The sequence below is a fragment of the Phodopus roborovskii genome, unplaced genomic scaffold, assembly GCF_943737965.1.
Source record: "Phodopus roborovskii unplaced genomic scaffold, PHOROB, whole genome shotgun sequence".
Taxonomy (NCBI): domain Eukaryota; kingdom Metazoa; phylum Chordata; class Mammalia; order Rodentia; family Cricetidae; genus Phodopus; species Phodopus roborovskii.
In genome coordinates this window covers 9,417,467-9,434,198 of record NW_026126433.1, presented here as the reverse complement: position 1 = coordinate 9,434,198, position 16,732 = coordinate 9,417,467, and the positions used below count along the sequence as shown (strand labels likewise).

The following is a 16,732-nucleotide window of genomic DNA, read 5'->3' as shown; positions in this document are numbered from 1 at the left end:
AGGTACAGAGTTCATGTTCTCCACTCTCAGGACTTATTTAAGGTTTCTAAGTGACAAAACTAGAGCAGGATCAAGGGCACAGAGTCCATGCCATATAAACTCCAGTACATGAGAAAGAGGAGTCTACTGTCGGGGATGCTTTTTTTATCACTATCCATATTGACTATCAATATTACAATGTTAAATTAGCACCTGTTTTAAGCTATGGCAAATATTTTACTCGAATAAACACAAATGGCAAATATAGGCAACACCAATTATATTTATTTATTTGTTTGTTTGCTTGTTTAATATAGGGTCTCTTGTTGTCCAGGCCTGTTTTTAATTTGCTATGTAGTTGAGGTTGGCCAAGAATGTTCTGACGTTTCTGCTTCTGCTTCAAACTCTTGAGTGCTGAGGTGACAGACATGTGCCACTACACCTACATTTTTTTTTATTTTAGTGTGTGTGTGTGTGTGTATGTGTGTGTATGTGTATGTGCACCCAACCTGCACACACATGCATCTTCAGTGTAGGTCTCTGTTTGTGTTTGTGCATGGATACAGATGCATGTGGAAATCAGAGTCAATCATTTCCAGTGTTTCTCAGTCACTATCAACCTTTTCTTGTGTGGATGTATACATTATGTGGAGAGGGTACTTGTGTCATACCTTACATGTGGAGGAGTCATGACATACAAGTTTGTGGAGTCGAGGCTCTTCTTCCACAATTATGTAGACATGAGGGAGCAAACTTAAGTCATCAGGCTTATGCACAAACACCTTTGCCTTCTGACCTTCTTCACACCTAATATTATCCTTTGAGTCAGACCTCTCCCCAAATCCTACACTCACTAATTTGCTAGACTGGCTAGCCAACAAGTTTTTGGGATCTCCCTGTCTCTGTTCCTGCAGTAGCCAGCTTTTTAGTGTCACTGTTTATATAGGTATTAGCGATCCAAACTCAGGTCCCTATGATGTTTAGCATGCCCTTTACTAACTGGACCATATCCTCACTCTCATACCCAATTCTAAAGTTGTTATGAGAAAAGATAGAATGATATAATGTATAGCTTGGAATAGACAGAAGTGATGTCTGAATAAAAACGAAAACACAACTTGAGAAGACGCAAGTGAGACTATTGATTTCATGTTAGCTGAAAGTTATCTGCAAGGCTCTATCTGCCATTGACTCCATGCGAATTTCTATCTTGAGTACTTGAGGCTACCCAGTGGGCACTAAGAATCTATGAGGCCTCCGGGAGCAGTTCTGCTCACCCACCCCCATGCCCGCCCGTTTTTCCCCTACTAGAAGATCCCGTAGAGGGCCAGGTATTCATGCTCAAGGGATCTAAAGGCAGCACAGATATTCATCCTAGACTTTTTAAATATATGAAAGCAACATGCTTCTTCCTCCTTCCAGTGCATTCTCCCACGTGGGATAGAAAGTAGTGTTTGATCACCTGGATATCCCTTATCACAAGATTTTTGTTCATGCATGTGCTCTGCTATACCGTCCCAACCACTTTGGTCCAGGATAAAGGGATCCTCAGTCTTATGGGCACTCACATTTATGTACTGTAAAAGAGGGCATTTAAAGCTAATCACAGCCTGCCTAGAGCCAAACTCACCAAAACAGTGCCTCACACCATCCCCTCACATACTCTCAGGCTGCTTCTTCAACAACGAAAGTCAGAGAGTGTGTGTGTGCATGTATGTGTGTATGCATGTGTGAGTGTATATATATATCCTTGATATAATTATTGTGGTATTTATGGACCAATTAAAAGAACAGAGAAATCATAAATAATAAAACAACAACACTTGGGTGACTGGTAGCATAACTTCATGAGTACTAGACCAATGTATTTTGCTTAATGCCACATAATAGGTGCCAACCAAAGAAACAGAAATTATTTCCTTTTTGTGTATTGTGCAGGCATGCTTGTGTCTTTGTATAAGCTACAAGGCCATGTCAGCTGTCATTCTTCAGTTACTGTCCTTCATTGACTTTTAGAGACGGTCTCTCAATGGCCTGGAAATCAAGAACTTTGTTAGGCTGGGTGTCCAGTGAGCCCGCCGTCCCCCACCACACACACACACACACACACACACACACACACACACACACACACCAGGGATCCACCTATCTCTGCATTGTAGGCACTGCCATTGTGCCTCCCCTTTTTGTTGTCATGACATCTAACACAGGCCCCATCTAAAAGACAGGTACCTGGCTGACTGAGCTTCTCTCCAGCCCACTTTCCTTAGGCAGTGAGTGTGGTCCTCGCTGCCTAAGACCAAAGAGAAAGCCCTCATCTGGCCTGAAACGTGTTGCATTGTGCTTAATTAAAATTGAAGATAACTTGTAAATTAAAATACCTTCCCCAAAGTTAAATTTGGTGAAGCCAGGTTAGTTTTCTATGCAAACTGTTAATGTACCCATTACAAATTAGCCCATATAGGCACATCTCATTTCTCATAGCACCATGTTAACTGAAATTCAAGCAGGTAGGAATCCACCCATATCTTTAAGCGTGAAGTTTGCTGCACTGTTATTAGACCTGATATGTTTTGTTCAACATAATGTTATGTGTATATTTCTCTTGGTACTGATAGTGACCTACAGTAGTGTGAAATGAGAATAGACTTCTATAAGTATCTTTGGATGCATTGAGTTTGAGGGTGACTGTTAGCATTCAAAGCTGTGTTTGCTCTTTTGTTTATATCCTATTAACTCTCTCAACTCTCCATCCCACCAGGGCCTGAGTCACCTGCACCAGCACAAAGTGATTCACCGAGATATTAAAGGGCAGAACGTCTTGCTGACTGAAAATGCAGAGGTTAAGCTAGGTATGGACAGCATGCTATGAGCCATGGCACTGCTGGAGTCCAACAGTGTCAGCAATCCTTTGAAAATATAAATCTGTTACTGTGGACATGGGTGTTTCCCCAGAGATGAAAGGAAAAATGTTTTGTCTATTTGCAAAGCATTTTCCAAATCCATCCTGAGGAATGACTTGTGTGGTGATTGGAACCCTGCACTTAAGCACTGTGTAGAGTATGTGACAGGCCTCAACATTGTCCCTTCCACTTCAGTCTGTGTATGCCACTGCTGCTGTGATGAGGCTCTGGTGGCTCTAGGCGTTTGGGTGTTTTGTTTTGTTCCATCAAAAACATTCACGTTTGAAAGTATTTTGAATAGTCAAGTCCTGCTAACTTCCCAGAGGCTTGAGTTAGTTTTAAAGGTCTTTTCTTATTCCCTACGGCTCCTGTACAAAGGGTGTGTTCTCGAGTCCATTCCAGGTACACACTGACCACCCCACTTCACCCTGCCAGAGTTGGTGGCAGCAAAATCCTCATCAGAACCTCTCCTAGTTTCACCTTTGTTGCTGTTCCTGACAGAAAGGGAACTTGGTGGTGGAAGGGTCTGTCTTACTTAGCTCGCATTTCCACATTCTAGTCCATCACTGGGGGAAAGGCCACACAGCCAGTACTTGACACACCTAGTCACATCACACTCACAGCCAGGAGTAGAGAGTGAATGCATATGTACTCACTTTCTCCACTTAGAGACAGCCCAGGACCCAAATCTAGAGAATGGAGCACTCACAGTGGGCTGGGTCTTCCCGCAGGCCAACCCCATTTAGACAAAGTCTCAAAGAGACTCATGGTAAGGTGGTTCTAGACTGAGTCAGGCTGAGAGCTAAAACTATTCTAGAGCCCTTTCCCAAAAAAAAAAAAAAAAAAATCTGGAAATGCTCTTATTATCTAAAAGGGATTGGCTATCCATGGGATTGTTTATTTCCAAAGAGCCGTGAACATTTGCCCTTCCCTTTTGTTAAAATATATAATTTCCCATTCTATTGGCATTTGAAGCCATACATTCATCACATGAATATTTGCTTTTAAAAACAAGAGCATACATTGTACAGGCTAAATGGATGCATGTATAGAGTTTAGGTGATCTAGGCTCAGAGGACTTCCTGATGCTATTTAACAAGCACTTGTTAGGAATGTAATATATACCACATCTCTTAGGAGACACATTGTCTTCTGTTAACAGGGTCATACAATGTTACCATCCTCATCTTTGTATTGTGGATTTGGAAAACCAAACACAGAGGTGGTTTTTTTATTGATCACAGTGCTAGCCAGTGGCAGGAATGGTATGTAAACTTTGGCAGGCTGACTCTAGCCCTTAGGTCTTAATGACAATGCCAGTTTTGTGTTGCCCTTTGTGGCCATAAAGGTTACCATTGACCAAACCTCTACCTTTGGTCTCAATGGAGCCTTGGTATAATCAAATACAGCAATTTGTGATTTCCTCACTGGTTTATTTCTCAACTTAATCATGCCATTTAAAGGTATGTGCTCACAGTATAAAAAATGGTAGAAGGGACCCAAATGCCTATCACCAAAGGAAAAGATAAACAAAGTGTAAACATAGAAATTTAATGGAAAATGATTCAGCATTAGCAAGGAAGAAAACTGTAACATTTGTTACAACCTGGCTGAATTTTTAGGGCACTGTGTTAAGTGAAATAAGAATGCATTCTGTGTGATTCTCCTCATTTATCAGAGTATTCAGTGTCCTAGAGACAGACAGGAGGAGGATTGGGTGAATTGTGGTACATAAATTTACTGCTCAGTGGTATAGAATCTCAGGAGAGGAAGATGAAGTGTTCTAGGAGATGAATGATGGTGATGGTGGCACAATCTTATTGGCTTAACTGTCCCAGAAAAATGTGCATGGAAGCAGGTTAAAATCTATCCTAATTAGATTTCTGTTGTTGTAATAAGACACCATGGCCAAACGCATCTTGGGTAAGGATAGGGTTTATTTCAGCCTACACCTCTCAGGTCACAGGCTATGACTGAGCAAAGTCAGAGCAGGAACTCAAGGCAGGAACCTTGAGGCAGGAACTGAAGCAGAGGCCATGGAGGAATGCTGCTCACTGGCTTGCTCTGGGCTTCTCCCTCAGTTTCTTTCCTTATCCTCCCAGTGCCAGGATTACTCCACCCACAATGTGCGGGGCCCTCCCACATCAGCCATCTGTCAAGAAAATGCCCCCATGAACTTTCCTACATGCAATCTCATGGAGACATTTTCTCAGTTGAGGTTCCTCTATATTGTGTCAAGCTGACAAAAAAAAAAAAAAATCAAGATAAAGTTGTAAAGATATATACATATATCTTCACAATAGAAATACACAAATACACATCCATTTTATTTTCACATCCAATCTTAGGTTCTAATTTATTCAATTGTCTTCTCTTCATTAGTGGACTTTGGAGTGAGTGCCCAACTTGACCGAACAGTGGGCAGGCGGAACACATTCATTGGGACCCCCTACTGGATGGCACCAGAAGTCATTGCCTGTGATGAGAACCCAGATGCCACATATGATTTCAAGGTATGACTTCTGCATTGTGCCCTTGTCCTCAATTTTTCAAGGGAAAATTCTCACAGGCATTTGTGTTTGTGATTTATGTGACTGAAAAACATTTCTTTTAGATCTAGGATTGTAAGACACTCAAGTAAGAATTGCTTAGTGAATTCACCCATGATATTTGATTGTCCATTTACAAAAGGATATTGATGAGGTTTATGTTTTGGGTTATAGCTTTGTTTTGGCAAAATACGTATTCTTATCACCCTTTTTCCATATACTAACTCTTTCAGTTCAGTTTTTCCTGATACCGAAAACATTCCTATTATACATATGCAAAGAGTTCCATGTAATACTTTTATATGTGCTAACATACACAATATTTAAATCGGGATAAATATATTTATATTTTAAAACATCATATTGTCAAGGTAAAAAGTTTCAGAGGGCCCTGAAGTGGCAGCTCAGTTGGTAAAGTACTTGCTCACAAGCATAAAGACTGGAGTCAGTCTTCTAGAACCCACATAAAAAGTCAGCCATGATTGATGAAGGTTTGTAATCCCAGCTCTGCGGAAGATCCTGGGCCTCACAGCCAGCCAGCCTAGCCTTCCTGGCAAGTTCCAAACCAGTAACTGACCCTGTCACAAGAATCGAGGCTACTGAAAAACGATACCTAAGATTAACCTGACCTCTCCATGTACAACACACAGGTGCAGACATGCATACTTAGACCTACACACACATGCTCACTCACAAACCTTGAGGATCCTTCTAGCTTTCTGAAGTAAACAGCACAGTTGTAATTGTAATTATCTACTACACAATAGCACACAGGAACTCTATGTTCCTATCCAACTAGAACATAGCACATATTAAACCAAAATCTGAATACTGGAGGCATCTTCTTGTTCCTCATTTCCACAGTGCTAACCTTAGATATTCTGAAGTTTCTTCTCTAGAGGAGAATAAAATGGGATGTTGGTGTGTGCTTTGGTTTTCCTCTAGTGTGGCATGGCATTTCACAGAAATCTGATGTATCCCTTGTTACTTTTATTATAAACTAGACATGTGCGACAAAGTTCAAGCCACATTCAGTAGGCTTCTCCTGGAAGCTCTCCTTTACTCAGTCCCTCTAGCCAATGATGTAATGTGAGTCACAGTTACAAGTCCCTAGAGAGCTACAGTGTCTGATGACATTGCTTTTGTGTACATCTCTGTTAAGATAAAGTGAAACTGTGAACAATGAGATCCAGAGCCACTGCAGAATGCTCAGGCTGTATGCTAGGCAGACACACAGTGTGGGCAAAATGCAATACTGTCTGGGATTTGTTTGGCAGTTCAAGAACTTTTCTTGAAGACTAGCGATTGCCTCTCAATATCCTACAAAGGGGGAAACTGAGGGAAGGTGCATACCCAGTTGGTGATACCCTCTGAACTTTAACTTGAATATGGGTATCCCAACTCTTTATTCAACTCTCTATAATCACTTGTCCCACCCTGAGAAGAAGAGTCTAGTGTGGTTTTGTTGTGTTATTATATAGATTGGTTATTGTTTGAGTTGTCTGAGTTGCCTTTTAAAATGGCTTTGTTTTTAAAAAGTAAGTTAAATCAGCACCCTGAGGGCTCTTTGGAAAGAATCATCAGGGCTCTCCATTATGGCAGTAGGGTCTTAAGGAACGTTTGCTGGGCTTCGGTATAATGTCATAGTTTGCATACAAAGAGTCTATTTGAGGAATTTCTCTGTTAAATCTCACTTCTCCACCTTCAGTTATATTGAAATCAGGTTACAGCAATGCACACAGTGCAGTCTTTGAGACCCAGTGTCTCTGAGCATTCATGAAATTATTCACTCTTTAGAGAAATACAAGCTTGATGGTCATGGAAACATAATAATCGCCTCCTTCCTTCAAAGTTTGTCCCTCTAATGACCTGACAGCAGTCTGTCTGAGAGCAGCTGCCACATTAAAAATTAATCCCCTGCCAAAATAAATGTCATTTATTTAAACTGCTAATGATCAGCACATTTAAATAGTTCCATTTGCAAGTCTGCCATAGAATCCACTACAAAATATATATCCCAGATGAGATATGCATATTTTAATTGGCTGTAAGCAATTCTTCAAACTGTAGTTGTATGTAACCAGTGTTAACTAGTCTACATCTATGTCGTAGATAATTTAACCACTTGAAATGCATACTAGGAGAAAGCTGAAAGGGTGGCTCAGAGGTTTAGTGCACTTGTTGCTCTTGCAGATGACCTGAGGGTTTAAATTCCAGCACTGACATGGTAGATCACAATCATCCAGAACTCCAGTTCCAAGGGATCTGATGCTCTCTTCTAATCTCCAAGGGCACCATTCATGTGCATAGTACACAGACACACATGCAACAACAAAATACCCAAATGTTATGAGCAGTTTTTCCACCCACCTGGTCCCACAGCCACGCCAGCCCCAAATAACACACAGAGATGCTATATTAGATATAATGTCGTTGGCCTGTTACTAACATTTCTTATTGGCTAACTCTGTCTTAAATATTAACCCATTTCTATCAATCTAAGTATTTCCACTTGGTCTTATCTTACCAGAGAGAGGATCAGGACCTCTGTTCTCTTGGTCCTACATTTTGAATCTCCTCCTAACTCTCCCTGAAACCTCCTTGTCTTCTAGTCCTACCTTTCTTGCTTTCCTATTGGCCAACAGTGCTTTATTCACTAACCAATAAGAGAAATATATTTACAGAATGACATCTCCCATCACCCAAACACATAAAATAAATAAATCTAAGTTTTAAAATGAGAAAATTATACCAAGAAACACCAGAGTGTCTAAACTTTCTTTGCTGTCTTAATCTTTTAAGTATCAGGGTGGCTGTATAATGTGCATGTGTTTTCTCTGTAGCATGGACAAGACCCTTATAACTGACTTGCCTTTAGGAGAGTAACTAGAATAGCTTTTCATTTTGGCCAACCCAAAGCTTGGAGTAAAGTTTAATCTTGTGCTTCCTTCTCAGATTATTGCTAAAAAATATTATATAGAACTAATGTGACACCAATATGTAAAGAATACTTTAAAAACCCACAATTAAATAAAAAAGAATCCTCATAGAGAAAACAGGTTCAACTGTGTCAGTCATTTGGACTACAGTGTGAACTTGTTCATCAAGATTGTCATGCATGTAGAATGTTCACAAGGAAGAATACTCCATGCCCAGGGTGTAAACTTTGCTGTTCACCAGTCATGGGAGAAGCAGTGTGTCTGAACTGTGGGTAAAGAACACAACACAAAGCCGAAAGGAAGCCTGGGAAGTCATAGAAGCATTGTTTTAACCACTCCATGATTCCACTCTGACCCAGAAGAGATGGTACCCTTTGAAGCCTGTCTGGCACTGTATCTTACCATGTTTTCTGCTCTGTGTGCCCAGGAATGCGGCCTGCCCCCAGGGGACAATTTGACAACATGCTGACTTGGAAACTCTTTAAACTCTGTATTCAGTCACTCTGTGTATGCTTAACTGAGCTTTCACTCTGCGTGTGTATGTGTGTGTGTGTATGTGTGCATGCGTGTGTGTGTGTGTGTGTGTGTGTGTGTGTGTGTGTGTGTGTGAATTATCTGAGCTTTCTCTGCATAAATCATTTCCTCCTGGAGACCTATAAAGCTTGAGGATTTGGTCTATGTGAGGGCATAGTTCATTTGAGCTGACAGGAGGTCCAGCATTGGCAATGACCTCCAAATGTTGGGTTCTTACAAAATTAAATGTATGCTTCCAGCAATTCAAGGTGGTGTGTATTGAATAAAAGATACTTTGAACAGCATTGAATTCTGTAAGCCTCTCCAAGAAAGCCCTGGCTTTAAAAGGAAGGTGAGATGGATTGGTTTTGTTATGTGATTTATCATTTATTATTATTGACTATTATTTGATTTATTTTGAGATGCTTGTAAAGACTGGTAGAAGTTTCTCTTTTCCCATTTCCCTTTCTAAAGATTTCTTTTTAATGAAGTGTATGCAGAGGGATGTGGATATATGCACATAATTGCATTTGCCCTTGGAGGCCAGAAGACACTGTCAAATCCCTTGGAGCTAGAGTTTCAGGTAGTTGTGAGCCCAATGTGGGTGCTGAGAACTAAACCCAGGTCTTCTAAAGAGCAGTTCATACTCATAACCACTGGGCCTACTGAACCATCTCTCCAGGTCCAGAAGTTTCTTATGAAAGCCAAAGTAATTGACTGTTCTAAGGGCCTTTATGGGAAAGGACTCTGTAGAGATGGAGTTTCAGTGCTGTCTGGGTCTGTGTGGAATCTGATGTATGCAGGGAGGAACTCACAGAATGAGAGGAGGAGAGCCTGCATTGCATTTGCCTGGTGTGCTGGCTTTCCTCCTGGAGGTCCTTCCTTTCTTGCTTTTAGAAATCCTGTCAAAACACTTCAACTGAAAGGAAAGGTTTCATTCCCTGGTAAGTATGCAGGGCAATAATGAAAGCCTTCCCATTTAATAATAAGCATTCAAAAGATTTGAAATTAATAAAGCTGTTCAAAATGCCTAGGCTGTTTAAACTGGTATTTTTAAAACTTACTGTGAATTATATTTCAGTAGGATGGCATCTGATAGGCATTTTACAATCCTAAGTATTACCTTAACAGAGATACCCACTAAAGAAGATTCTGTGTGGCTGAGCCCATAGCCACTGGAATCTGATAAAGAGCTAATTCTCTATCCAGTGAAATACTATGCACCACTTGAGCAATGAGGCATTAGAGTGCTTGGTACACAAATGTGAGTACCAAAACATCTTCCTCTCAACGTAGTCTTGCTTCCACTCACACATAGAAACACTACACACACACAGAGAGAGAGAGAGAGAGAGAGAGAGAGAGGCACGTACACACATATATTAACACAGATGTACACGAACATGTATGCATATACATGCACATACATGGTGTAGGGGGGGTCAATCTGCAAATAGCCTGGAAAAATCATTTGAATGCTTGGCCTCCAAGCATGTAGATGATGCATTCTAAATTCTTGTTTTGTGTGTCTTTCTGTCCTATTTTGATGTTTTTGCACTATGGAATTTGCTCTTATAATTAAGTTAGTGAGGTGATAAAAAGCCCTAGAAAACACCTTGTTCTCTACACTCCGTGCCTAGTGGGCCCGACTTTTACTGACACTGTGTGTCATTCACCTATACTGTATTAAGAGACTTGTCCCACATAAGTGGCAGATCTGCAGGTACAGATGTTCCCCTTGGTTGCCAGGTAACCTCCCAGATCCTTCAGTATCCCAGGCACAGATTTTTTCAGGCATGATGGAAATGCTCCTTTGAACAAGAGTGTCAGCTGGAAAGCAGGTGAGTAGCTGTCTAGTGGGAGAATCACTTGGTGGCAGGTGCCACAGAGAACACAATACGTAGGTTGTCACCAAGTGAGATAATTCCTCTTGCAGACATGTCCTGGTCCCTGTGTACTGAGCTCCAAACAGGGGTCCTTCCAGATTCACTCAGACAAAAGACAACAATACAGACACCATGTAGTGCCACCAGGTGGGATTGTCTCCGCTGTTTCAGCTGGTCTGCTTCCTTCAGGCACAACACTGATCCCGTGGATGATACATCTTCTGACAGTTTCCCTATGCCAGAAATCAAGCATAGGAAGGCAGGGAAGGGGGTGTCTGTGTTTCCTTTGTTTTCTCTGTGAAATGGGATTACCAAGAACTGCAGCTGCCTGGCCATCCTCCCTGGCCCTTCCCTCGGTTCTGTGTGGTGCAGAGGATATGAAATGTGAATGAGGATGAATGTGGACTCTGAAGGCAGACAAGACCGGAATAAACCAACCCATGCCTCTTGCCTTACATCACCTCCAGAGAGCTTCTAAACTTTCCTGGGCCCATATAAAATATGAATACTCGATTATGTATACAAGGTTGCAAAACCACTTTATGGTGGTATTATAACACACACATACACTTTTCTGATCACTGGAATATTTTTCAAAGCATAGACAAATCACAAGTATGTTTCATGTCTGTGAGGCATTGCAGAACCCAGCTGGTTGTATTCATTTCTAAGCTATTGTCTGTCTGTCCATAATACAATATGGTATTACAGTCTTATGATATTTACATTTATAAAGGTATCACAAAGTGTCTGGCATGTGGTAAGAAATGCTATAGGACAGCTTTGTGCTTCTGTGTCTCTCAAGAGTCTGATTTTTGTGGCTTTTTCCCCCTAATGAAACAGGTGGTTTCCTACAACTCAGCTCTCTGTGTTTTGCCCATCTTTAGTTGCCTGCTGTTGAACTAGAACCCACATCTCTAAAGCTCTCATGACTAGATTAAGTTCAACTCTATAGCAACCATGCACATGCATATGATCCTTTTTTCTTATTTAAAAAAGAGTAAACAGATTGCAACTATGTTTCCAAATGGAAGACTGCTTTCACGTCTGTGAAGCATTGTAGAATCCAAGTGGTTGTACTCATTATCACGCTACTGTCAGTCTGTCTAGACCACTATGATGTCCCTGCTTTGGGATACTTGAGCCATCCCATTTCTATTTGTCTACCTGGTATCTGATTGGCTCTGCCAGTAGGGGTCCACAGAGGGAAACTACAAAGATGCCGAAAGACAGGCCATGTCCAGCCTGCGTCCTCTGGGTTTCCTGTTTCTGCCTGACCTGTCTTATGCCACTGAGCCGTGCAGCTCATTGCCCTCTTACTGTGTGTATACTGACAGAACTTCCAGCTGACAATAATTGACCCCAAAAGTCTGTCTGCTGCTTGTTTGTGCACTGTCCATGATAGTGCAAGGTCCATGATAGGACCTTGGAGCATATCAGTTACTGAATTCTTCTATCAACCCCACAAGCTGTTCATTCCCTTCACATTGGTCTTGTCGCCGAGTTACCAGCTGTGTCACAGCTCAAAGTCAGAGCTAGGTGCATGGCTGCAGTAGGGCACACCAGGTGTCTAGCTACATGGCTCTGCTCCTTGAAAGGCAGTTTTTGGTGTAGTAATGCTCTCTTCCACTGAGCTGGGCAGCCCAGTTCAGAAAGAATGTTCTTTTGTTGTGTGCACATTCCTCTATGCCAACTGTCCCCAGACCTCAGCCAGAAGCTGTACCTTGTGCCTGCTTTCTCAGAGGCACTAGAATTTGTCTCTGTTCTGTTTGTAATGCACACAGGGATGGGCTATTAATCATGCTGCTGGCCAGGCGACACAGCACCACTGAAGTAATGAATTACCCAACTCCTGCCAAAATGAGTCACACCGTGGTCACAAAGGAAACTTATCTCTGCCTCACTCTCCTATCCTGTTCTTCTCTCTTCCCTGCTCATCTCCAGTGATCTGTCTTGCCAGTGGTAATGGCAGCATTTTCTCCTTTATTTAAGTTGTGAAGTGTCTTTGGGATTCACCAATTTATCTAAAGGTTAAACAAGGCCTGTCAGGGACGTTTATGGCTTCCCAAAACAGGCAGTTAAGCAGAGCTTACAAGCAGCTTCAGGTATATAGGACCAAGAATTTAAGAATATAAATATTTGCCTTTGGAAAATGGAACAACTCCAAACCAAAATTATACTCACAATAATATGAAATAAAGTCTTCAACAAGCAATAGTCATGTGACTGACCTGGTCATATGACTAGACAAGGATACACAGGCTGTTTGGATGGTATGATAGGGGCTCTGATTTAAACAGGTGTTTTTAGGAAAGCTAACAAAGAGAGGCGTCTTTTCTTTACTAACCATCCCTGCTTCCTGTGGTACAATCCCAGGAGGGCTTAGCAGTCTGTGCCCTCCCAGTTTCCCTACAGTCAAATGCTTTCTCCTCATGTTTCTCCTATTATTGCTGTGTATATACATACGTACATGTATGCATACTACATGTACATACATACACATCTATAAATACATATACATATGTATACATGCATACACATACTACACACATACATATGATCATTTGCAAATATCTTTGGCTGCAATTATGTTTATTCCATCACCAGAAGTCTAGAGTCATGCCGTCCAGAGCTGCTGAGCATGGTATCTTCACAAGCTCTGCCTCCTACCTTCCTGGCATCATTCATCAGTTGGAAGATTGCCTCAGGTTGCACAATGGATATTGCAACCCCAGACACCATGTTTTTATTCAAGGCACTGAGAAGTTGAAAGGAACTTGCAAGACACCAACTACATTAGCACCCTGTCTTGGGAAAACACAAGCTCCTGGACCTGTTTGTGTATGCCATAGCTCTTGTCACAACTGCTGGGGTGCCAGAATAAATTAGTCAGCTTTGGGCTACTCTGAAATGGAGGTAGCAGTGGGAATGAGTTTCAGGTTAGCACAACTGCAGGGAGGGAAACCATGACAACAAACCCAGCAGTACAGGCAAAGAAAATCCACGTGTGTGAGCTCCGTTGTGCACCAGAATCTGTGCTAGGCAGCATTCCTGAAAACATGCATGCCACCAGTACCTCCTGTGCCACTGAGAAAGCTAAGCTGGGCAGCACTGTGCAAGTCACTGAGTCAGGAACATGGAATCAAATCAGGCTGTGTCTGATTTGAAAGCCTGTTCTCTCTACCGCCCTGCAGTCCCCCTAGGAAGCTATGCCTGGCTTTGTGGCACAGGAACGGGACCTCACTGGATCTCTGCTCCTTTGCTTTGCCAACTCCTCAGCCACCTGTGGGCAACGTAAAACTCAGGAGCAATTATTTGTGGGTTGTGATGGAAGTTAAAGGAGAAATGACAATGGCAGCCGGAGAGGCAGCTCCTTTTCTTGAGGCCTCTGTTATCTGGGGGAAGGAGATGTGAAGATGGCAGCCGACCTGGACCATAGCTCCCTGTCTTTTCATCAGCACATCCACAGTAAGAGTCTGCTATGTCCCAGTCTTGTTCTGTCACTAAAACAAAGGCCAGTGACATGAGGGCTAATGGCACCCCTTCCTCTCTCTCTCCCTACCCCTCTCTCTCATCTCCCTCTCTCTCTCCTCTTCCTCCTATCTCTCCCCCCTCTTTCCCTCTCTCTCTCTCCTTGCATCCCCCCTGGGTGTGTATATGTTGAGGCAAAGGGTGTAAAGAACACACACTGCTTTAAACTAGTGATGTGTCAGTAGACAGCATGAGGGCTCTCACCTGTGGAGGGGCTCACATGAGGAGAGGCCAGTGGTTGGCAAAGCAGAAGGAAGCTTCTGGAATCCAGATTTCTTAGGGTCAGGGGGAGACAGAAGAGGCCAACTTGCACATCCCCATGGATCTGCCCTCTTTGCCACCTCTCCCCCCATGGAGGGAAGTTTGAACAAAAACTCAGAGACAGAAATGAGCCTGGCTGCACCGCATTTTTTTTTCTTCCTATCTAAAACTTGGCTTGGAGCCCTCTCAGCTTGGAGCCATCATTTCTTTTCAAATGTGTGAACTGTCACTGCATCTCAAAGCTCACTGGGCCTGAAGTCCTTTTCAGTCCACCCCGGCCACAGCAGTCAGCAGCAGAGAGCCTGACTTCCTCATGCTACAGGAGTGCTCTGTTCCTAGGCTATTGGGAAACTGCTAGAGAAAGTATCAAGTCCTGAGGACACTGCAGTACTATCAAAACAGCACAGGGACCTTTGATGCTGGCCCTCCACTTCCAGCCTCTTCTCCTCCATGCCTGCCTGACACCTCCCATTCAGGGAGCGACTCGATCTTCTCTCATTTTCCCATGCAACTACCTTTGTCTGCCAACTGTAAACCCAGGTACAAGAGCGCCCAGGGTGTTCTCATCTTTGTCGTGTTACACTCCTGAGCCAAAACAAGAAATATGTTGCCTGGAGCTTTGGAAGGAATCCAGAGGGAGCAGAGCGAGAGCACAACAGTTGAAAACCTGCAGTTGTGTTGGCATCTCAGCCGAGTGCCTTACTGCCCCCATTCTATCTGCTCCAAGGCGATTGCACTCTGGGTGACGGGTGAGGTACCCAGTGTATCCCTTTGTGTATTGTGTATGTGTATGCTCAAATACTGAACAGGCTGCCTGTCATCCACTGGCTACTGAGAAATTCAGTTTAAGGGAGTGACTCAGCATGTATTCCATGGCTCCTTTCCAATTATAACCTTTCATACTCCATCCCCTTGACCTTTGTTTGATGGGATAGCAAGGAAACTTCACTTTGATCTCTATAATTTGAGTAAAATTACTAGGTAACTCACCCATTTTGAATGGGAGAATTTTGAATAGTGTATATAAAGTCCTAAAACCCTGGCACTATGGTGGCTAATGATACCAGAATGTAGTCCTTGAACCTGACCCATATTAAGTGTTGTCACCCATTGGCTGAGAAGAGGGAACAGCAAGCCTCCTTCTGGGCTCCCCTCATTGGTTTCCTCCTTGTCTTGATGACATCATCCATGCCATACTTACAGATGACCACACCTGGATAGAGAGATCCAGAGATTACTTCCGGCAAAGCAGGAAACACTGGCCATGGAGAACTCTGATTAGAGCATGACAGTCTGTCCAAACATAAGAAGGCAGGTTAGGGCTTAAGACCTGTCTTCCAGGGTGGTGTGTAAATGAGCTAGCGAGCTTCTGGGTGTCTGTACTGAAATGTACACACATGCCCCATCCTCGGCCCATCACAGTAAAGGATAGTTGTTGTGCATGAAAAACATTGAATGTGACCAATGCCTACTAAATGTTCCACCTGATCTACATAAAAGCTTGTACCCAAGACCTAGACACCAAGGCTTGCAACCATTTTATACAGAATAGACATTCCAACTATCTCTCAGCAAGTGGGATCAAACTCCAGGACATCCACTCACTAGAATACTACTGAGTGACAAAAAGCCATGAAATAGTAAACCACGATACAAGGAGGACCTTCAAGAATGCTACCATAAGTGGGGGGGGGGGTGCAAAAGGCCACCTTCTGTTTTATTCCTTTTCTATAAAATTTGGAAGATGTAATCTACAGTGACAGAGAGCAGATGAGTGATGACCTAGAAAGTGGCAAGAAAGATGGGGATGAGCGGAACCCTACAGAGGCAGGGAGAGTGCAATCTTCTGGATGTGATGTCTGTTGTCTTGACTGATGGTAGAGTCACAGGAGTGTCACACCCTACCAAAGGGTACACCTCAAACATGTGCAGTCTGCCTATGTAACAGCTACAGCTCAATAAAGACATTAAATGAAAAAACTCTACATGGGACAGGGAAGTAGACAGGGGGACTATTTGGGAGAAGGGAGGGGACTAAAGGGGATGGAGGGGGAAGAGAGGGGAAATGGAAGATAGGAAGCAGATGTAATAGTATCATGAAACCCATTATTTTATATCAGTTAAATAGACTGAAAACAGCAAAATTTCATGTGGCTCCACTCCCATATAAA

General features: G+C 42.6%; 1 protein-coding gene across 11 annotated transcripts in view; it reads left to right on the top strand.

The window, feature by feature from the left end:
* Tnik (TRAF2 and NCK interacting kinase) overlaps positions 1-16,732 on the top strand; it is a 369,052-nt gene that overhangs the window by 240,640 nt on the left and 111,680 nt on the right. For all 11 annotated transcript variants that reach the window (XR_007834625.1, XR_007834624.1, XR_007834626.1 and 8 more), the window contains exons 6-7: positions 2,741-2,831; positions 5,265-5,395. Coding sequence is in view for 8 of the 11 variants with exons in the window: in XM_051185885.1 (XP_051041842.1) it covers positions 2,741-2,831; positions 5,265-5,395 (222 nt within the window). In the remaining 3 variants the exon portion in view is untranslated. The remainder of the gene's footprint in view (positions 1-2,740; positions 2,832-5,264; positions 5,396-16,732) is intronic.